This window comes from Phyllostomus discolor, chromosome 9 (assembly GCF_004126475.2).
Source record: "Phyllostomus discolor isolate MPI-MPIP mPhyDis1 chromosome 9, mPhyDis1.pri.v3, whole genome shotgun sequence".
Lineage (NCBI taxonomy): Eukaryota > Metazoa > Chordata > Mammalia > Chiroptera > Phyllostomidae > Phyllostomus > Phyllostomus discolor.
Genome location: NC_040911.2, coordinates 31,108,411 through 31,132,272, shown reverse-complemented (window position 1 = coordinate 31,132,272; position 23,862 = coordinate 31,108,411). Strand labels below are relative to the sequence as shown.

At 37.5% G+C, this 23,862-nt stretch overlaps 1 protein-coding gene and 1 long non-coding RNA gene across 3 annotated transcripts in view; one reads left to right on the top strand and one right to left on the bottom strand.

Annotated features, from left to right (window-relative positions):
• The first annotated feature begins 1,404 nt into the window (after positions 1-1,404).
• DSG3 (desmoglein 3) overlaps positions 1,405-23,862 on the top strand; it is a 29,696-nt gene continuing 7,238 nt past the window's right edge. The window contains exons 1-12 of the mRNA XM_028524359.2: positions 1,405-1,526; positions 9,963-9,998; positions 10,511-10,642; positions 10,974-11,129; positions 11,573-11,717; positions 12,336-12,502; positions 13,362-13,490; positions 13,775-13,960; positions 16,417-16,688; positions 17,919-18,058; positions 19,133-19,360; positions 21,086-21,337. Of these exons, the coding sequence (XP_028380160.1) occupies positions 1,479-1,526; positions 9,963-9,998; positions 10,511-10,642; positions 10,974-11,129; positions 11,573-11,717; positions 12,336-12,502; positions 13,362-13,490; positions 13,775-13,960; positions 16,417-16,688; positions 17,919-18,058; positions 19,133-19,360; positions 21,086-21,337 (1,891 nt within the window). The 5' untranslated portion in view covers positions 1,405-1,478. The remainder of the gene's footprint in view (positions 1,527-9,962; positions 9,999-10,510; positions 10,643-10,973; positions 11,130-11,572; positions 11,718-12,335; positions 12,503-13,361; positions 13,491-13,774; positions 13,961-16,416; positions 16,689-17,918; positions 18,059-19,132; positions 19,361-21,085; positions 21,338-23,862) is intronic.
• LOC118496684 overlaps positions 3,879-23,862 on the bottom strand; it is a 45,574-nt gene continuing 25,590 nt past the window's right edge. For both annotated transcript variants that reach the window (XR_004899241.1, XR_004899239.1), the window contains exon 3: positions 3,879-5,010. This is a non-coding gene — a long non-coding RNA (uncharacterized LOC118496684). The remainder of the gene's footprint in view (positions 5,011-23,862) is intronic.

Genomic DNA, 23,862 nt, shown 5'->3' with positions numbered 1-23,862 from the left:
ATTTTCCAAATGTAAATAAATAAAGCAAACATTTTCTGGAAGTTAGTAAATAATTTTGGCTTTGTAACCATACAGTCTCTGTCCAACTACTCAGCTCTGCTCAGCTTCCCCTTGTACCACAAAAGCAACCATTCACAGTATCATACATAAACAAATGGGCACATCTGTGTTTCAATAAAACTTTATTTACAAAAACCATATTACAAAAACAAGGTTTTTCTGGAGACAAATGATGGTGATGTTTGTACAACAATATGAATGCACTTAATGCCACTCAGCTGGACACTTCAAAGTACATGAAATAGTAAATTTTGTTATGTACATTTGACCACAATTAAAAACATGCCAACTGTTCCCCCTAGATTTTTGCCTACAGTGTTCTTTTCCAGCTCGTAGACAACAAAATCTTTTCTGCCTAAAATATTCTGTGATTAAATGGTCTCCCTGAAACTAAAAAGCTTCCAAAACCCAGTGCATAAATAAAGATAAAATTGCTCTTCCACTAAACCTTTCTTTAAATATTCTGAAATATTTAAAAGTGCTTCTAATTCTAGTGTGATAAGCAAACTCAGTGTGAAAAGCAAACTGGAATGAATGGTGCTAGTAGTTTTTTCCTATCCCCTAACTCAGGCTGGAGTCCAAACGTTTAGAAGCACACAGATGTGGAGCAGTGGGCAGGTGGTTTTCTTTGGGGGAAATGTCTTAAGTAATTAAAAGTGCACAAAGATAACCTCCTTTACTAGGCTACCTACCTTTTTAAAAAACATAAATTAAATGAAATACAACAGAAAAGATGTCATGTGATTATTATCAGAGATTTGATTTTGCAATGCATTATTTATATAGTTCAAATACCGAAGGCACCACCAATGTAACTCTTTACTCCAATTGTATTTCTAATTGTTTTTGTTTAAAACCTAAATTAATAGTTGCTTGATGTGGTGTTTTTTCTTCAAATGCGTAGTTATTTTCAATAAAATGTATTATGACTTAACACCTACCCCTTGCTTCACTTTAGATCTACCCACATACAGACAGGCCAGAAATAAATGCTCTTCCACCAGTTAGGTTCTGGGGGATTTTTGTGTTTTGTTCTGCTTTTCAGTTTTAATTGAAACGCTGAGAAGAAGCCAAGTGGATTCTTTTTCAGTGTAGTCAGGGCTAGCTTGTGCACAGCCACACCGTGATTAGTTTATTATTCATCTGGTACCTTCCCATTAAACACGGTCTTTAGCCTGTGAACTCCTTCAGCTTCCAACAAAGGATTTCATTGCTTTAGGAATTGAGGTGTGTCTAAATTTTTACCTGGAAGCAAAAGTGATTCAAGCGTTGCTGGTGAGACCAATCCTTGGGTTAGGGTGGGGAGGAACCGCATAACAGGCCATCTGTAGGCTCGTGAAGACGGCAGAGACTGTGCAGAGGGGTGGAAGGACTGAGGCAGCAGCTCCCAGGGATTTGCTCGGCGGGAGGCAGAGACAATGACTTCGCTGCTTTTCAGAACCACAGGGGCTCTGGCCATTTTAATGGTAAGTCCTACTTTTTCTTCTAATAATCACAAACTTTCCCTGTTTCCTTCCTGAGAGCATCATATTTGATTGCTGAATCCTTCTTGTAAGTCTAAAAGAGTGCAGTGGAAATAAACATTTTAAAATGCAATTGTAAAGATTACCAATCTCTTCCTTTCGTTTTTTTAAATGTATTTTACATACAAAAATAAACCAGAGAAAAATTAATTTGAAAGTCGCTATTTAGCATTTCCTTAGTTACTGAATCAAATAGCCCTGACCTTAGATCTATTTTTCACAATACCTTCACGTTCTTCAAAGTAAGTTTTTATTCATCTTTTTAATATACAAGCCAAAACACATAAAAGAAAACCAGGTCTTTTTTTCCAAGGTTACGTATCTGTTAAGCATATGGCTAAGAATTATACATGCCTCGTCTTGATACCTGGCATGTTTTTAAAATAGTCAAGTACCGTTGAATTAAAATCAAAGCAATGTTTGACTCTAGAGAAGTTGAGAGGGTTATTAAGAAAAGGACTATGTTTAGTCATTATGTGCAAAACATATCCAGCCTTTGGGGGGAAAATACATACAACATTTTATAAGGTATTTTTCTGAGGAAGTGATACCCGTTGGGTAGAACTCCTTTTATCTAAAAGAGAAAGTAGAATCCAGAAAGCAAAGCACAGTCTGGATGTTACAAACTAGTTTGTTCTTTAATGGTGTCATTTCAGTGAAGGAAAGAGTCGCAACATTACCAGTTACATGAAGATATCAAAATACTGAAAAATACCATGAGTGAAAATTTTTTTAAATTTCTAACACTGACTCCCTACTTTAGCAATAATAAATTAGGTTAGCCGAGACATCAGTTTCCCTCACCTCTCAATTAAATTGAGATATTTGGACTTCAAAAAGTTACAGGCAGATAGATCTCAAGAAAGAGCTTTCTAAAATTTAAATGTGTCTAAAATTAGAATCAGCTTTCTTGTGAGCCAGAGAAATTCCCAGACGTCCCCCTCATGATGATGTTCAAACAGAAAATTAGTGTTATATTTTCTGCTGGAGTCTGTTTCTCTTCTGACAATATAACTATAGTTGACCCTTGAACAACATGGTAATAGGTTAGGGGGGCATTGATCCCCACACAGTCGAAAACCCGTGTAGAGCTTTTTTTTTAGATTTTATTTAGTTATTTTTAGAGAGTGGAACGGAAGGAGAAAGAGAGGGAGAAAAACATCCATGTGTGGTTGCTTCTTGTGCACCTCCTACTGGGGACCTGGCCCACAACCCAGGCATGTGCCCTGACTGGGAATCAAACGGCAACCCTTTGGTTTTCAGGCCAGTGCCCAATCCACTGAACCACACCAGCCAGAGTCCCATTTATAACTTTTGACTCCCCCCAAACTTAACTACTCATAGCCTTACTAATAACATAAACAGTCAGTTAGCACATACTTTGTATGTAATATACTATCAACTGTATTTTTACAATAAAGTTAAAGAAAAGAAAATGTTATTAAGAAATCATAAAGAAGAGAAAATACATTTACAGTGTTTACTGAAAAGAATTTCCATGTTGTTCAAGGGTCACCTGTAATTGTTTTGATTCTCTGGTGTATTTATTTGACCCAAAAGAATTGTAACAGAAATGTGACAGTTGTATGACTTCCCATGTTTTCAGATGGTCATTCCCGGACCAAACCACAGGTCACTTAATAACCTAGACATCCAAGCAATGACCAATTTGGGAAGCTAGGAGATAAGAGGCAGTGGGTATCAGAATAGTATCATCGTAAGAACATAAAATTGGACCCCTATAAGCTTAGGGAGCTTTTTCTCTGCTTTGAGGTATATCATTCTAATTATCCCTCTGGTTCTAGAGTGACTGTGAGATCCTCATACTGAAGGCTATTTCATTCATGTTTGTACCCCCAGTGTCTACTATAATGTCTACCTTACAGTAACACTCAATCATTGGCAGAATGGGTAAATGAGTAATTGAATAATGCCTCTCTAAACGATAACTCCCTCCCCTTGAGAAAATTTTGCATGCAAACATGTACATAAGCTATTTTAACACACAATATAACTTTACACAGAATTGTCAAACTGAGTGGTCTGGACCTGCTCTGTACAAAATAGCAGCCACTAGCCACGTGTGGTTATTAATCACTTGAAATGAGATTGGTTTGAATTGAGATGTGCTGTTAAGTGTAAAATACGCATCATATTTTGAGGACTTTCTATGAAAAAAAAGAATGGGAAATGTTATTAATAATTTTTACATTACTGACATATTGAAATGACAGTATTTTGTGTCTATTAGATGAGATGTATGTTAAAATTAATTTTACCTTTTTAAATCTTTTTAATATAACTATTAGAAACTATATATGTGATTCTCATTACATTTCCATTAGACAATGCTGGTCTACTTTAATGCTGTTAGTGGAAGGTAGTATTAGTCAGGAATGATGTAAGCAGACAAGGCTCCAGGGACTAAGTAAGATTTGATAAGTATAGATGGGCCAACAGGAGGCATCTTCCCTTGTCAAACCAACAGGAGCAAAGGCAGATGCGACTAAGACATTTGCTAGGGGAAATGGACACACTGGTTTGACTGCAATGAGAGTTAGCACTGAGGAATCTGGACATGAGTTAGAACAGCAGATGAAGGTCATACTGAAAATGCATTCTGTGAAGGCTGATGGAATCCTTTCAGAAGTGGAGATCCGCCCAGAGTTTCGAAATAGTGTGGTGATGGGAAAAAAGCAATGTTTTTAAAAGCATTGTCTAGTGAGAATGCACATCTTTTGTTGTGGAAGGGTGGAGTCTGAAAGTTGGAAGACGTGTTCGGAGGGTTTGAACTAATCCCACCATCTTATGACCACACAAGGGTTGGCCAGAGAGGTGAGATATAATAACAAAGTCACAGGCTTCTGTCTACACCTGTACTGCTGACTCACTCCAGACCTTATTTCCGCAACTGTCAGATGAGAATAATCATAACCCCCTAGACAGGGGGTTGAAGTGGCAGCAGTGAGAATAAAACAGTGCACAAAAATGTGCTTTGAAAAATATAGTGCCTGCTAAGACTCTAATAGTTATCATTTGTAATATTTTAGTAATTAAGATGATTCTTGATAACATCTTAATATTTTGCCTTACTATTTTTATCAGTTTCCTATGCTAGTTTGATCCATTTCGAGCAATATAAAATATACATTTGGGGGAAAGGATTTGTGATTGAAAAATGCTTATCTTCAGAGATTTAGCCTTTTGAAAACAATGTTTGTGTTCAAAGGACACATTGTTCAGTGTTCACAGTCCACAAAATATGGAACACAATTTGTCACACAGCACTCCTATTACCATCTGGACAATAAGCTTTTTCAGTTTATGTTTCTGTATTATATAAAATGTGCTCATTACGAAACTAATGGACATGTCTGGGATCCAAATATCTCCAAAGCACAGTTTTTTAAAGTCAGTAGTGGTAGGGCTGGGAAAAAAGGGAGAGAAGTAGTTTAAATATCAAGTTCTCGCAGAATGTGCTTTAAATACAGCGAAACTATCTTCAACCACCATCTTCTATGGAAGACACAAAAAGAAAACTTTTAGGAAAAAAATGTAGGCTAAATGGCCCAAATTTTTAACAGAAGGAAAATCTTTGCAGTGTCTTTCCTTTTCTTGATGGATGAAACAATCTGGTCTCTAATGCCAGTAAATGTAAGAAAATCAATCTCCTCCTGATCCTCTCTCAAAGCTAAGTAAGAGCCAGAATCGGAATAACCTTGCCAAGCAATACTGGCCCATCCTGCCAGACTTGAGCAGAAGTCAGGAAAGATGTAATTACTTCTACCAGGAACCACCCCCCACTTACCTAAGATCTGAAACTGATTTTCATTTGTAACTGGAACACTCAGTACCCACTAGGCTTCCCATAAACCTCTAGCCTTTGGTTCATCTTTCCAGTTAAGAGTCAATCTGATTGCCTAAGGTGAGGGCTTGCTTTGGGAAGTTCATCATAAGAAAAGTATAGAGGCAATTTGTCAGTATCTACACGAATACTCTGAATAATTGAGTCTATCTAATGTGCACATTTTTCTTGCACTGCAACTATGCAGTTGGCCAGGCCGTACACTGCCAGAGAGGCAGTCACATAAATGACAATGTGAACAGTTCTTCCTGGGGTTGTGCAAGGAACAAACCACACAATTATACAGAGGAGAACTGGTTCTTATCTCTTCCGGTGTTCCAGAAAGGGAAAGTTCTTATGTGCCTTGATACAAATGGTAATAAGAGGTCACTTCACACCGAAGTGGCTCTTTTATATCTTTTTTTAAAGTTTGGTGACAGAGGTGATTAACATTTATTAAGCACATACTGTGGGCTAGACTCATCTATGAGCTTCACACCTATTAATTCATGAATTCTCACAAAAAGCTGCAAAGTAAATAGAACTATTATCCCTATTTTAGAGATGAGGAACCTGAAAGATTAAGTAATGTTTCCAGGTTACACAGATGGTCCATCGTGAGACTGGGATATAATTCAGGGATTCAGGCTCCAGTGTCCAATTGCATATTACTATACTTCACTGCAACTTACACAGCATTTAAAATAAGCATTTGAGAATATCCACAGGTATCTGTTTTTATTAGCATCTTTAACAGAACACAAGGTTTAACTTTCTTTTTTTTAAATTTTTTTAAAGATTTTATTTATTTCTTTTTAGAGAGGGAAGGGGGGGAAAGAGAGAGAGAGAGAGAAACATCAATGTGTGGTTGCTGGGGGCCATGGCCTGCAACCCAGGCATGTGCCCTGACTGGGAATCGAACCTGTGACACTTTGGTTCACAGCCTGCACTCGATCCACTGAGCTACGCCAGCCAGGCTCTAATTTTCTAAATTAATTGAGTGCACTCTGAAATTCAGTTAGTGAAATTGAATTTTTCTAAATTAAATAAGAATTTCCAAGGAAATAAACATACCACTTTTTCTTCCAGTAAAAAATTTGCTTTGATGAATATAAAGTTTATTAGGGTTTTGAGGAGGGGGTTAAATTTTCATTTTAAGAAGGTTAGATGGATAATTAGATATTGTCAAAGAAATCATTCATTTCTTCTGAACTGTACCTATGTAATTTATTAATCAAAGATGTATTGAATGACCTCTATGACCTGACACATGAATAATCACTGCATCTAACCAATTGCCAAAAATTGCTATCACCAGCCTATACAGATTGCATAACTTATTTTGCAAAAAAAATTAAATACAAAATCATGTTTAAAAATTGGAATGATTTCTTTGAATTACCTAATTCATTCTTCAAATCTCCCAGAGAGAAGTGGGTGAGGCCTCTCTTATACCCATCTCAGTGATGAGAAGAGATGCTGTGCCTGAGGCCAGCAGGGACCAGCTCCATGAATCCAATGCATAGTCCAACAGTCTACCCCTCCCCACACTGAAGCTTAAACTCCAAACAAAATTAAAGCCAAACTAAGTAGCTGTTGTTATTATAAGTGCATTTTAAAAATATAGTCACCCATATCCTTAGAAATTATTTATTGTGTATCTACCATATTCAGTACAAACCTTTATGGTATAACTATATATTTTTTAACTAGCAAATAGGGCATATGAATAGCAAATAAGTTTATTTGGTATTATTTTGTTAATGTAATAATCTGATTTGATTTTAATAAAATATTTCTGATTCTCACTACACCAAGGAATTTATGCCATTCGATACTTTAAAAGCCATATAATCAAAAATATTAAAATAACCAGGAAACAAGAGGAAGAAAGAAACATATAGGAATTCTCAAGATGAGAAGTGCTTTTGCCACATTGGTATTTCCAATCCAGGCCACCAAGAGACAACTTAGTTGATGTATAGAGTCAGGGAACTACTGAAATAGTTATTAAATGTTGAAAATACTTATATTAGCAAACTAACTATAATAATTAAGTAGCCACAGATAAGTATTAACTAAAATAATTAAGTTTTAAAAAATACTATTCTAAACAATGTAAGCCTACAGTTATATTTCTTAATGTCTAAAGAGCATCTCAAAATTTAGAAGTTTTTTTAAAGATTTTATTTACTTAATTTTGGAAAAAGGGGAAAGGAGGGAAACATCAATGTGTGGCTGCCTCTCACGTGGCCCCCACCAGGGACCCAGCCTGAAACCCAGGCATGTGCCCTGACTTGAACCAGCAACCACTCTGGTTCACAGCCCGCACTCAATCCACTCAGCTACACCAGCAAGAGCTCGAAGTGTTTCTTATTAACTACCCCATATTCCTAGAAGATCAAAAATAATCACATTTTTGCAATACTTCCTAAAATTAGGGAATATTCTTGATTTTAAAATAGAGAATGAGAAAAAGTTTCAGACCAAATAACTTCTCTAGGAACTCTCAGTCTCTGCAAAGGTTGAACAAACAAGAAACAACCGTCTGCAATGTTCATCCTCCATAATTTCAGGCTTGTCGTTCCTATGCCTCCCAGGGAAACAGACATTGTACCGCAGTGTCTGTGAGAAGAACCACTCTCTGTGGGGCTAGTTCCAACATGATTCATATTTTCTGGATGACTCTTCCCAGTTTTCTGTAAAAAGAAGCATGTCTGGTCAACGATCCCTTCCCTGAGAAAGGAGTAGTGCAGTTACTACATTGCTCTGGTCTTCTCGCCCACAAAACTCATGATAGCGAATGTTTAACAAAGATCATCAAAGCTATAAAATCATTTTGAGACCTGTTATAACAATATGTAATGGTTCTTATTCATGACAATTTGAATATGCATCTTTGGAAATAAAGATTTCAATGAAATTTTTAGGATGGAAAAGTCTTGGTATCCTATGTCTGATATAATTACTCCTTTGGTTCAGACTGGGACTTACCTCTTTATTATAATTTTCCAAAATAAACAATGTAATTAATCTATATTGTTTTAGGAGTAACCCTAGCCTTTGCCAGGAAAAAAGTCTTAATTGACTATTATAAAACTTTCTGTCTACCACAAGTATTTTATTTGTTCATTTATGCCCTCTTTGGTTAGAATCCAATGCAGTAGGGAGTCTGGTTGCCAAGGTTCAAATCCTGGCTCTACTAGGTTCGTCAGCTGGGGCAAAGGATTCATTCACTTTGTCCATAAAACAGGGATTATAACAATAGACCCTCCTTCCGAAGGCCACTCTAAGTATTGAATGAGATAAGAAATATAAAGCTCAGATGACACAGAACCATAATAAACACTAGCTACTATTACTACTATCATTTTTTTTTCTGATTTATTTTTCACAGTCTTTTGCCGAGCAGATTTTCTTCAGATCAGGTGATCAGTGAATTAGCAAATAATTGTGACACATCTGCTGAGGGACAAAAACAAAAAGGATTGCAAAAAAATAATAATATAGAAGCACTAATCTGGAAAGTTTACAGTTCTCTTGGTTTAGCAGCATAATGTACATAAAACAGTAAAAAAAAAACAAACAGTAAATTCTGGCAAGCCCTATGGGCTAAATTGCATGGTTCAGAGTATGTGTTGCACACACTTAGGAAAAGAAACATCAGTAAAGACAGTTTCATGAAGAACGTTGTTGGAACCTAAAGAACTGATCTTAAAGGATGAGTGACATGGAAGTGGGGGAAGGGGGATGAGGAATGCATTCTAGGCAGAAAACAAGATGGAAAGTGACAAAGATGAAGGTCCCATGTGCTGTTGAGAAAGTAAAGACCCTAGCCTGCCTATTCTCACATTTTGTCCTCACTTAATTTTTTCAGATGAGTAAGCAAATTAAGCTCAATATTTAAACTGAACAGAGCAGTGATGAGAAGATCCATGTCCCACTTCACAGGACTTGGGACTGAAATAGCATACTCTCACCTTTAATGTTCCGTTCTCTAAACCACGCTAGTTCCACTCCATATGACCACTCTTGAACAATTAAAAAAAAAAAAGCTGTACTCTGCAGCTAACTACTACAGGATTGCCTTTGTACAAGTCAGTTTGGTAGGTAATGGCTTTTAATAATAGTTTACAGAACTTGCTGGAGTTTATCACAGTGATGATTGCCATTGTTTGCCAAAGCACTAATTTCCATATCTCCTGGGAAGTATTTATAGAACAGCCAGCCTTGAAATGCCTGGTTGCTGCAACAGGCTGTTAGGAATAGATTTTCAAAATCCAATATATTCTTCTGTATATCTTTAAAATTCTGTAGTCAGACTAAAGAACTGGAAGAACCTTGTTTATATTGAGAGCATTTTCTTTTTACTCTGAGGATTTTTCCCTTTGAATATTGTTTTTCCAAATCTACTTTTTTTCCAAATAGAAACTATAATATGAACAGCAGAATGTGAATATCAGTATTATTACCTTATATAGTTAATGCTTATTACAAATATTCACATTAATTTGATTTTATTTAAATGTCTGCAGGTGGTTGTATTGGTTCATGGAGAATTGAGAATAAAGGTAAAGTATGAAAAGTTTTTTTGTAATTAAAATAATAGTTTTGTTTAAAAATTAAAACTATGCTCAGGAAAATAAATATTAAATGTTTTAAATTAATAACTTAATTGTGGAAATAAATTAAAATTCTGACAACTAACCCAATAATATTTAAATACCAGCAGTGTATAAATGTTATTAATGTAGTTTACCTCGTGCATTGTTTCTTCATATCTTAAGTCAACAAGCTTTAATTAAAAAGGCCCTATGTGCCCAGAATAATTAGATACTCTGAAATATATAAAGAAAACATGAAATATGATTAAACGCTATGTTAAAAATCAAATAGTTTTGTAATTGCTTTAGTTATTTAATGTTTCTTCTTTGACAAAGTATGAGGTAGATCAACTTAGACACCTAAGAGTCTTAGATGTCTTGGAACATAGGGGCTCCTTAATGTATGTGTCTATAATCAATTCACAAAGCAAAAATGCCCAACAATGTACACACTAAAATGGAATCCCTTTTTACATAAGACAAAAGGGCAACATGAAGAAAACGGAACAGCCATACAACAGGCCAAAAGGAGATATAAACGTGAATGGGTGAAATTTGCAAGACCCTGCAGAGAAGAAGAAGACAACTCAAAAAGAAACCCAATTGCCACAGTAAGTCCTATGAGCAGGGGCAGTGTGAGTTTTTAGAATAAATATATTAGACGTAAATTAAAATAGTATGGCAATTTCAATTAGCAAAATGCACACTGGAGAGTCTACAGAACAAATAACCTGATATCTACAACCAAAAAAAGCTCAATAAAAATAATAAAGATAGAAAGATGAAGGAACTATAGTCCTAGAGTAATACAAAATAATTAAAAGACACATGGACCAATTTCAAATGACCAGATGACTGAAGACTATAGAGGTGGAGGAAAAGAGGGGAAGGAAAAGGCCTGGGTGATGATCACCTCAACATTTTGGGTATTTTTGGCTGCAGATTACTTCAGATTTCCAAGCACATGAAACCATATTCTACCGAATTTCTGGAAAAGGAATTGATCAGCCCCCTTTGGGAATCTTTGTTGTTAACCGAAATACTGGAGAAATTAACATAACATCCATAGTTGATCGTGAGAAAACCCCAAGCTTCAACGTAAGTAATGTTTTCAACACTGGCACCCTTCCCCCCCTCATGCACCATGACTTTCCAAGATCATACTCTCGTAGTGGTTAATTTAGAGGAGAGATCAGTACATACATCAGTTTATCAACTAAAAACAATATGAGTCTCTTGACAAAGAGCCTCCACTTACGGTCATGCCCCTGAAGGAATACACCAGGAGGTACGTGAGTGAGCGCCAAACTCAAGCACACAGTGTGCCAAGAGCTTCGCCTTGCCTTGAGTCAGTATCAGCCTGGAGGAAGGGGCAACTAGCCCAGTGGATCTGCCCAGAGTGGGTACTTTTTCCTCCTTTGTCTACTCTTTGGGGAAATAGTTTTCTCTTTTGCATAAAGGTTCTATACATGCCATGACAGGCCCAAAGTATAAAAATTAAGTTTGTTGAGTGGCAATTAACACTTTCCCTTTTTTTCTAGATCATATGTCACGCTCTAACTGCCCAAGGAAAAGAAGTAGAGAAACCACTTATATTAACAGTCAAAATTCTAGATATCAACGACAACCCTCCAGTGTTTTCACAAAGTATATTCATGGGTGAAATTGAAGAAAATAGCCCTGCAAGTAAGTCCTTTTACAGAACCTAGGACTACAAATTACTTTTGTTTTTCACATACAGGTATCACTACAGTATATCATTTTTATAAGCTAATGTGTTCTTAGTTTCATCAGCTTTCCAGAAAAACACATCAAGATAACCTGAATCTTCTTTCTAATGTTTGTAGTAAATTATTCACTGCCATTGCCTTTATAGGTGTGGTTCTGTTATGAGTTCAAAGTATTTTATTCTATACATACAAGTATCATGGGTACCCAGCAGTCACAAAGCTAAAATCTTAGATAGTCTGGATGCATCAGCAGGGCCTTTTCAGATTATAAGGGTCAGAGACACACTCCCATTATTTGAATAATTTGAGGAAAAGGGAGAATAATCACAAGGTCATCCAACAAGGGAAGAAACAAACACAGGAAATACTTTCAACCCCAGCAAAGCCAAGGCTTAAGGAGAACTAGAGGATTCTAATGGAAGGTAATACAGTTATACCTGATGGAAACAGACAGTAAGTGAAATGTAATATTTGTCGAGCTTACATAAGATCTTAAAAAACAAAGATTAATTTGAAACTGTGTTGGATATTTAATGTAAACATAATATTCTTTAATGAACTTCTGTATTCCTAGACTCACTGGTGATGATACTAAATGCCACAGATGCAGATGAGCCAAACAATTTGAACTCTATAATTGCCTTCAAAATCGTCTCTCAAGAGCCTGCAGGCAATCCCATGTTCCTCCTCAGCAGACACTCTGGGGAAGTCCGAACTTTGACCAATTCTCTTGATCGAGAGGTAAAGCCAGGCTCTTGGGAGCATTTAACAGTAAAGGATGTTATTTAAGAAAGCCAAAAAAGGTGCCTCTGTTTTATTTGAGAATAAAAGGAGAAAGAAAGAGTAGTCCCCAGTATTCAAGTGGGCAATCTAGGGAGATTGTTTGCATTCTAAGGTGATTCCAGTGGGGTGGTTTGTGTACCTAGCACCTGCATAATCAATTGTACCCTCAATACACGAGCATCAGTATACCGGTGGGCGTTAAAGTGGGAGAGTAACAGAAGGCAATGGCATGCGTGGACAAAGACCAGCTGGGACTAATTCCTCATATGATGGGGGAAAAGGAGATTTCACAAAGGAAGGGAGACATTTCCATCTGGAAAAAAAGACATCTCTGATGTCACAGTTGTTCTCCTGACTTCTTTTCATTTTACCCCCCACACCCAGAACACAAAGAATCTCCTTCCTCTCTCTGCCCTGTCATCCTACCACCACATCTCCATCACTGTACTCTCCCCCATTCATACTCCATGTTACTTTTCATAAAAATGATTTTCTGAATAGACCAACAGGAAAACTCTGTAAGTGAACTTCTCTCGGACAAGCATTCCACCATCATCGTCACCCATTTTTGTTCAAAGTGTACTTTCTTTCCCTAAGGATCTCATGAGAGAAAACCTGTTCTAGCCCCTTAGAAACTTCTACCCAACCATCCAGAGCCCCACACACCTCCTCTATGGTGAAGAGTAAACAGTGCACGAAATCCAATAAACCGTGAACTTGAATATTTCCCTCTCCTTACTCATGGGAAACAAGTAGTTGTCATTCATACTCTTGGCACTGGAGATTAATTATTTTTCTTTCTTTATTCCAAATTTAGCAAGTTAGCAGCTATCGTCTAATTGTGAGTGGTGCAGACCGAGATGGAGAAGGGCTGTCAAGTCAGTGTGAAAGTAGCATCAAAGTGAAAGATGTCAATGATAATTTCCCGATGTTGAGAGAACTTCAGGTACACCCTTTACTACTTCAAGAATAATTATATATTTTTATTATCTACTTTTCCACCCTAATTCAGCATTTGCCTGCTTGTTGGCTTCTATATAAATTTCCTCACTTTTCTTAAAAAAAAATAAGTCTTTGTGAAATAAAAATTTAGTAACTGGTAAGGAAGCAATACAAAATGTGAGAATGTTATAATTAACACCATTCAGAATAAATATATTTCTTTTTGATAAAACCTGATGTTGGGTATTTTTGACATGGCATCTTAAGTTCTGCTTCTCTCCTTTTCAGTATACAGCACGTATTGAGGAAAACACTTTAAGTTCTGAGTTGCTTCGATTTCAAGTAATAGATTTGGATGAAGAGTTCACAGATAATTGGCTTGCGGTGTATTTTTTCACCTCTGGAAATGAAGGGAATTGGTTTGAAATAGAAACTGATCCCAGAACAAACGAAGGCATCCTGAAGGTGGTTAAGGTAAAGTCTGATTTCCCTTCAGTGGCAAAAATATTCTCTATTAGCCCAAACTATTATTTCTATAAGGAAACCTTATGCACTTTTAAAAATAGCGTTTTTAAAGATCACATGAAAGTAGATCAAATTTTTAAAAACACACACATAGCTCCGTTATTTAAAGGCAACTTTTTAAACAAGTTGATTCTTTTCCTTCCAAGCTCATTCTGTCTTCAGTTAACACAAACACACTAATATACATATATTTATAGGTATGCCTGATTTAAGCACAAGAAAGTAAAATAGGTTTATTGACTTAATCTCATTTCCTCTTTACATTTGAAGTTAGGAACTGATATAAATACATAGAATTGTGGCCTTTGAACATGTCAACATATTTTAAATGGATTAGCTACAGTCATCAAGAGGGCAAAGAGGCAAGTTTTTCTAGAAAATGGGAATGGATAACTAAACCTACAAGACAGAAAATGAGTAAAGTTCCCATTTAACATGCTTGGCTACAGTAAACACCCCACATTCACACTCACACACATACACACACCACAAACTGGAGTAGACAAGGATATTTCTGCCTGGATATTGTATAGGCTAGAAAAAATAACCACTACATTGGCAATTCACTGGCACAGGATCTTGGACTACGTGGAAGCTTCTTTCTTTAATTTCTGGAGTCCAGCAGAGTGAGAACTGAAATATTCCCTTAACAAGGAGATTGCTGGAATACTGGATTCCCAGAAGTCATGGAAGAGTAGGCTACAACCAACTTCAATTGCAAGAATTTTGTCACAAATTCCTAGGAGTGCCTAAGAGTGAGATATTCCCTGTCTCCTGCATTCTTTGTTATCCAGTTTCCCAAAACCTGGGAAAAACCTGGGCTTTATCCTTACATTGCGGCATTTCCTCACAACTTACAGCCAGTCATCAAATTCTACCCTAGAACCTGCCCACAAAATATGGCCCCGTCTCCCTTCTTCTGGCCTGTGCCATAGTGTGGCCTTGCCTTCTCCCCCCATGTGACTGTGATCTCCCCCCATAGATGTCTCCACCTCCCTGTTGCTACCTCCCTGTGTTCTGCTGCCAAACCAGTCCATTACCACATTTTTCTTAAAACCAATTGGGACCAGTCACTCTCCCCTTTAAAGCTTTTTCTCCTTCTCCACTGGCTATAAAAATAGCCCTCAAGTCTGACTGCTCATTTGAACCACCCGCTTTTCCTAGCCAGGGGACCATGAGAACAGCTGGTTCCCTTGGTCTGTGGGGAGCCCCTGTGGAGATTCTTAAAGGCTCCTTAGGAGACTATAATATGCATCCAAGGTTAAAGACCACCTGCTCACCTTTAAGATGAGGTTCATCTCCTCAGGCTGGCTGCTCATCATTGGCAGCCAGCCCACGGACTCCCCACCGCTTTCTGTACCTCTGGCATTGGCAGGTGCTCTCACCTCTGCCTGATTAACTTCTCCACCCCCCTCAACACTCAGCTCACATGAAAACCTCTCAGAAAACTTTCCTAACTCTCTCAAGGACAAATATTCACTTGCTTTCACACACAGACTCTATAAGCCCTGTTGTCACTTACCTCTTGTATTATAACGATCTGTTTACACATATTTCTCCTCCTCTCCACTAGGAAATGCTTGAGTCCATAGAGCCAGTTATTGCAAAGTTCTTTTCAGTAATACACAAATGTAACCAAATGATGATTTCCCTTAACTCATCAACCTCAGAAAATTTACTAGTGAATGGAAAAACCTATCCTCGGGTTCCTCAGGCCTTGGTTTGGGCCATCTCCATCAGAGGGTCGAACAAATAGTTTTCATGCAAGACCATCTGCAAACAGTTCTACAAAAAGCCGTTGGACCACCCACTCACTGCTTTGCAGAAGCCTCTGTGTCAACAAAGTTTATGCAGATAGTTTGCGTTGGCCGTCTAGGAACTTTTAAGACATTATTGTACATGAACCCAATGACTACTCTGTGAATGGCCAGAGCTGCTATTTATAGGGATGTATTATGGGCCTTAATGTGTTCAGTCTCACAATCATCTGATGAGGTAAGAGATTTTTTTCAGACGTGGAAAGTTGAGGATCAAAAATATTAAGTATTTTGCCCTGAGTCACACAGATCGTAAGTAGAAGAACCAGGGCTCAAACCATGCAGCCATAACAAATCTGGGGTTCTTTCCACTGCACCACACAGCCTGCATAAACTATGATGATGTTTTGCTAGTCTAACAAGATGTACCCTGCTTTGTAGCATTAGCAAACTGAAGTTTCATGAGTTAAGAATTCTAAAGATTTCTCTATCCCAACATTACAATGATTTCTGAAACAATTTTGCTATTTCTGTGTCTACTTATAAAAGGATCCATTCATAACACATAAGGTAGAGTTTTCTTGTCCTCTTCTGGGTTTGCCAGACCATATTCCTGTGACACTTCTTCTAATTTTATTCTTACCCTAGCCCCTAGATTATGAACAACTACAAAATGCACGATTTAGTATTGCCGTTAAAAACAAAGCTGAATTTCACCGATCGATAATCTCTCAATACCGAGTCAAGTCAACTGAAGTCACAGTTCAAGTTATAAATGTGCAAGAAGGGATTGCATTCCGTCCTGCTTCCAAGACGTTTATTGTCCCGAAAGGCATAAGTAGCAGAAGGTTGATCAATTATGTTCTGGGATCATACCAAGCCATTGATGAGGACACTGGCAAAGCTGCCTCGAATGTCAGGTAAAATTATTTTAATAACATTTTACTATTCCTTGATGACGTTGTAATCTATAAATTATTACAAAATAACATCAAAAGTATCATATGGCAGGAATACAAAGATATACAAAGTGGCCAACTCAAGGAACTGGATGGCTGGAGAAGAGATATATAGCCAAATCATTAGGTGATGTTATACTATAAGCAAAGATTGCATTAAGTATAAACTAAAGTGTAAAGTGTAAACTAAAAGAAAAATGCTGTAAACTGTCTAGAGAGGTCAGGGGAAAGTTTTGCAAAACTTTCAATTGAGTCTTAAAGGTAGAGGTTCCTTAGGAGATTATGATACAATAAGATAGAACAGTCTACACAAAGACATGCGAAGGAGGACCCCCAGGAAACCAAAAAAATGGTATTTATAAAAAATCATGTAGTTATTCTTTCATGTTTAAACTTCAGTCACCTTCAAAATACTCTCCATTTGCTGCAATATAACTATCAAGACGTCTTTTCCACTTCTTAAAACAGTTTTGAACTCGTTGATTTTGATGCCTTTTAGTGCTTCTGCCATTTTTGTTTCACCTCTTCCACATCAGTAAAACATTACCCTTTGAGGACTTTTTTCATTTGGGGAAACAAACCAAAAAAAAGTCACTCAGGGCAAGATCAGGTGAATAGGGAGGGTACAGTGTGGGGATCATGCTATTTTTGGTCAAAAACTTCTGAACACTCAGCGCAGTGTAGGCAGGTGAGCTGGTAAATCACCCACCAAGAAATGGGCAATAGCATAGAAAGTCTTCAAAAGAAATTCACTGAAACAGAAGGCAGCCTCTCACAACAATGCCAGCTGGTACACTGCTACAAATGGACTCCTAGAACACTCACCCAGAGGGCGAAGCCTGTACTATAAGGGGCCTGCCCTCCAGAAGATAATTCTGGTTTTTCAGGGGTGCCCCCTTGTCTATGCCTGAAATCTAAGAGCACCATGCAGAAGTAGTTACTGTAGTGTAAAGAGCAAGGACACAGTTGTTATACAGAGCATAAATTTGAAAAACCAGGCTAGTACACACTTAAGGATTATAAAATAATATTTGTGCATGCTAATATGTTAATTTTCTGCTACTCTTTATAAAAGCATATTTCAATGTCTTATATTCAATGGAATACATTAAATATAAAATGAGTCATTTTCATTAAATAGATGGCATTCTATATTTGATAGAAAACTATTACTTTTTTATTTTAAAACAGATATATCATGGGACGTAATGATGGTGGTTTGCTAATTATTGATTCAAAAACAGCTCAAATCAAATTTGTCAAAAACCTTGATCGAGATTCTGCCTTCATTGTTAACAAAACAATCATAGCTGAGATTCTGGCCATCGATGGTAAGAAAAACTATTTCAATCATATTTAAAGAAATGTTGCCCCAATTGCATTTATTTATGAATAGATGATTATGATTATTTAATAAATCACCTTTATCACTAGATACAAGATGTTAGGGCTGTGGGTCTCAAGTCTGAGGCAGCCGAATCTAGAACACTGGGCATTCCACCATCTCAGTGGAGTTTGTGGTACCGGTGACTTCTATGTCCTGTCCACGGACTGTTTGTCACGGATGGGACAGGAATCTACAGACCCGCCAGAATTGCTGGGTTTGGGAAGGAGGGGTAAATATTGGTACTGAAAGCCTATCAGGGAAGCTCGACCCAAACTGAGGTGCCTTTGTGAGTTACTTATAAAATGAGTTGTTTATAGAGACCTCATGTGCTCATATTATTAAACAATAAAATCTCCTGGGATGTTTTAAGAATACTATTCATTAAGTGTATGTGTTTCTCCACGTATAAAATTAATTTGTGCTCAAGGCAATAAGCACACCTAAAAATAAAAGAATAAACACTAAAAGTCATATCATCTGGGAAAACAGCAAAAAAGTATGAAGGGAAAATACAGAAAATGATTCAATCCCACCACTGAGAGATTTACTTTTATTGTTTTTGATTGTCAATATATTTAAATTTTTCTTCAATAAGCTTTTATATCTTGGACAACAAAAATAAATCATTTCTTATTCCAAATACCTTGACTCAAACTTTAGAAGAAAAATCTTTCACACAGTGCTGGGATCATGAAGTGGGACACATTGAAGAAAACCATTATTTTTATGTCGATTTCATTTGTAGTCAGTGCATTCATCACTTTACAGGCCTTCATCCCAAGCACATTAAATTAATAGCCAAGGCTATGAATTAGAGATGCCAGCCAAGATAAAAAATTTAAACTTGCTTTTTACAAGACATGGAAATTGTAGGACACTTTCACTTGTGAGAATAACAAATATAATCTCTCCTGAGAAGACACACTAACTTGGCCATGTGAAAGAGAAATTTAAACGATTAACTTTTTGGACAACTTGTTCTGTCTAACTTTTTGACCGTAAAATGTCATTCATGCAGAAAACACAGGTAAAACATCGACAGGCACCGTCCATGTGAAAGTACCTGGTTTTAATGAAAATTGTCCAACAATTGTCCTCGAAAGGGAAACGATTTGCAGCTCATCACCTTCCGTGACTGTCTCAGCTCGAGTACAGGACAGGAGCAAATATTCTGGCCCCTACACATTTTCACTGGAGGATCAGTCTCTGAAATTGCCAGTTGTGTGGAGCATCACAACTCTTAATGGTGAGTAATAAAGTCACATCCATAAATGAAAAGTTGCTGCTTCTTTGTAGTTTCAGAAGGATAAGTGCTCATGTGGGAGCAAGTTCTTTCCAAGAGCAATTGAAAAAATTCTCTGCAATGAAGATGTGCTCCGAGCCTCATGAATTCCTTCTCTTTTCACAAGAGGAAAGAAATAATATGATATAATGTTAGCACGATTTAATATGTTCTGGTTTTCACGGGGACTCCAAATTGTTTTTATTTTTTATGTGTTATTTCTATCTCCAGAGCACACCAAAATAACGTTCAAGTCAGGCATCTATTTTTATTGCAGAGCTCTTTAGATTTCTAAATACATAAACTATTCTTACTGGGCAGGCTGTGAACAGACAGAAAACACGAGAAGTGTCGGCCTGTTCAAAGCTCACAGGAAATGCTCCTTAGCATGTCCCTGGCCAGGAATCTTTAGCACAAATGGGGAGCAGAACTCTGTCAACCCATCAGGCAGTGGGGAAGAGCTAATCCATCCTCCCTTTTCTCTTAGCCTTTATCATGCTAATTTCACATTTCCCGTCTTTTCCAGGAGTCTCACAGAAACAGCCATTAGACTCAGTAAGACTCTCCTCCCTTTCTAAATTTTATGGTGACCATCAGGCTACCTCAAATCCCTTGTAAATGAACTCGTTTTTTTCTAACTCTTCTCTGAACCAGTCTTGCTCGCTTTTATCAATGTTCTCTGTGGTATCCTAGCCACAGGTATCAGCCACTGCTAGTGCCACCAAAGGGATCTTGTTCTCCATGGCCTTCTTTCCTGGGGCCTTACCGATCCTGGTGTAAGGTTTTAGCTCCAAATTATGCATGTAACATTTAGCTCCAGGTTTTACTAGACACATAGCCAATGAAAAGGCTGCAAAAGAAATGTCAGAGAGAGACAGGACCCTGCACTAGACACACCTGCTCAAGTGAGGCTGAACCAGGCAACTGTGGTGGGACCAGCTGGATCAGGCGTAATGGCAATGGGCTTGATGGAGTCCAGACTGATTCAACACTAGGCTGTACACCCGAAACTACAAATTAATATGAAATGTAAGCTAGCTATCCAAATAAGACTAATTCAAGCAACACAGCCCTGCAGCCACCAGAGCTGTTGCTCGAGCCCACTCAGAAAGCAATGGAGAAAAGAGAGCAATCAATGCTCGTGAGTCGGAGAGACCACAGGCCTGCACCTCTGGGAATCCAGTACGACCAGCGTCAGGCTCATGGGATCAGGACTGACAGGAGCAGTGGAGGTAGCATCAGCCAAAGCAGAAATTCAGTTTTACTAAGCCAGGCACAAAAATATGGAGTTAGACACACGGGATACATTCAGAGGGCCACACAAGAGCCAAGGGTTTGATACAGATGTACAGGAGGGTAGATAAGCCCCGGGAAAGAAACGTCTGGGATTTAAATGTCTAACCCCCTTCCACCCCCCACCTCCCCGCTTTGTGGGGAAATTCAAGGTAGGACTGAGTCTTCAAGGGAGAGAGTAATGGGCCCATCTGGGACAAGGAGGAAATACAGCCCGATTTACCCAACTAAATCCCTTAAAGCCCTCACAGCTGCTCAAATCTCACTCTACTATTAGCTTCACTGTTTGTGACAGTGATGTGTATGGCAACTCTGGTTCTCTTAACAAAAATAAGTAGTTTTAAGAGCAAAGGGCACCTTATCCTACTGTTGATTTGTACAATTGTTTCTCTACAGCTACCTCTGCACTCCTAAGGGCCCAGCAGCAGGTACCCCCTGGAGTGCACAGAGTCTCCCTCATCATTTCAGACAGAGAAGACAGGCAGTGTGAGACTCCAGAGAGTCTGACTCTTGAGGTCTGTCAGTGCAACAACAGAGACGTCTGTACAGCCCCAGTGCCTGGGCCCAGGTATGAAGATGAGGAGTCGTCTTGGAAGCTGGGGCCTGCTGCCATTGGCCTGATATTCCTTGGTCTTTTAATGTTGCTGTGTGAGTATTCCAAAGCTTCACTCTTTTTTTTTCACGGTGTGTCAGCATCTGCAGAGGCCTTCACAGTACATGGGTGATGTACTCTGCAATGCAGAAAGAAGGTCCCCTGGTTGTTTTATAGGCAAAGCTAGGGGGAAATGGGATTTTCAGGAAGGACCTTCAATGTATACAGTTAACGTGTCACTTGCCAACAATCTATATTCATGCACAGCAAAGCAGGTCATATGTGATAGTCATAACCTATGTCATAAGTGTTAGGCATTAGCATAAGAAATAAGCAAGTCATAAATGTTAGACATTTAGAAAACAGCACAAGAGAATCAATCAAGAGGGAAAAAAGAAAGCATGAACACTCTCTACACACTCCAGTAACATTCGTGGTCAAAATAATGACTTTATCCATAAGCGAGACACCTTCTAAAATGTCTCCACCATATTCAAGTCTCATGAGTTTCTAAAGTAAAAAGAGAATTTTGGACAAATAAATTTAGGAAAAATATATGGGTTATCATAGGCTTTGAACTTCATGATACATATTAATTTATCATAGGCTCTAAGACATTATTGTTTAATCCAACATTTCCTCAAAATACCTTACCACCTGAATACATACCTCCTTTAAAGTTTCTATACATAATATGATTAATTTTATTGGACACATTTGGGAAAACTACACACATATATTATTTTTTTAAAAGATTTTATTTTTATTTTTAGAGAGGGAAGGGAGGGAGAGAGAGAGAGAGAGAGAGAGAGAGAGAGAAACATCAATGTGCGGTTGCTGGGGGTTATGGCCTGCAACCCAGGCATGTACCCTGGCTGGGAATCGAACCTGTAACACTTTGGTTCGCAGCCCGCGCTCAATCCACTGAGCTACGCCAGCCAGGGCTTATATTATTTTTGATAAAAGTAAAATATATTGATTCAGTAGAGGGTTTCTAAAAAGTTGCATTTAAATCAAAATCTTGTGAATCAAATCATATTTTTAATTTAAGAACTTTTGGTAAATTCTTGTATAAACAAGAGAAATCCTTGATAAATTCACAATCACTTCCTTAATTTATTATAAAACCATAGACTTTTAGAGTTAAAATGATTTTTCATTATGATCAAATCCACTTTAATCCATTAACTTCAATTTTAATTTATGTAATATTTTTAAACCACATAGAAGTACAGAAAATTAAGACAGGCACAAATATAATCATAACAAAGTATATAATCATAATAATTATTAATATCATTAACAGACATTAATATTTGCACATATATAACCTTGTAAGTAGAATCACCACCCAGACTTAATAGATACTAATATTTTTGTATTTTTTCAAGTTTCCTTTTAAAAAAAGAAATTGTTATACATACATCTAGTGGCCTACTATACATGCCATATATTCTTCCTCTTTCCCCAAAAGTATTTACTATTCTGAAATTATTGTGCAGCATTTAGTTTACTAGCTGATATTGACAACTGGAGTTTCAGTTTTTCAATATCATATTACTTTCAACAAAGATTTTTCAAGTGCCTATATGTGAGTCTTTATTCTAGCTCCCAAATGAAACAGGAACTTGATTCTGGTTTTCATGCTGTTCACAGTTTTATGCATGTCTAACTATATGGAAAAAACTTATGCCATGATAAGAGCTATAATGGAAGGGAATAACAAAAATACTGAATAAGCTTTGCAAAACCTTGAGCCTTGGAAAATGTGTAAGATACAGTAAGTATGAGGAGAAGGAAAGGTGTTTCCAGAGAGTAACAGCGTGAGCCAAAGCCAGAAGACACTTAGCATGTTTTAGGACAGAACAGCCTTGGGAAGCCAACGCATGGGAAAACTACGGAGTGAAGAGGAAACTGGAGAATGCTTTGGGGCTAATTTGAAAGGGCTTCTGAACACATGGTATTTGCACTTTGAGATATGAGAAAGGGGAGTTGCTAAACATAGTTGAGTAAAAGACAAGCATGATTGTATTTATATGTAAGAAAGATAACACAAGCAGCCATGCATACTGCAAATTAGAAAGAAAGGAACAGTTAGGGGGTTATTGTAATATAGTTCAGAAGAGAGAGAGGCCAACTTTAGAGCCTTGATGTCAGATCGGAAAGAGGCATAACAGGGGTACTTGGAGAGGAGCTGGAGACTAACAGACAGAAAAAGGGGAAGCATGTCCAGGCGAGCCATTTAATTTAGTTGTTGCTGAAACCATTAAATGGAATTTAGAATGTCAGAAAAGGTGCAGATGTGTACGGTGGCCAGAATGAGTCTAATTTCAAAATGTTAAATCCTGAGGTGTGGCTATGTCCTGCAGGCCACTGAACCTTTGGATTGTGACTCAGGTGGCAGTCAGAGAAAAATATTGTGTTATTCCCACCATCATACTTGTTTCATGTGATCCTAGAATTTGCAAAGTGCCATGTTTTTAATTTTGTACAGAATAGAACATACATTTCTCATTATGCAGAGATACACTCAACACTTTGAAATATTTTCTGTGGATACACATAAAAACCATACATCGCA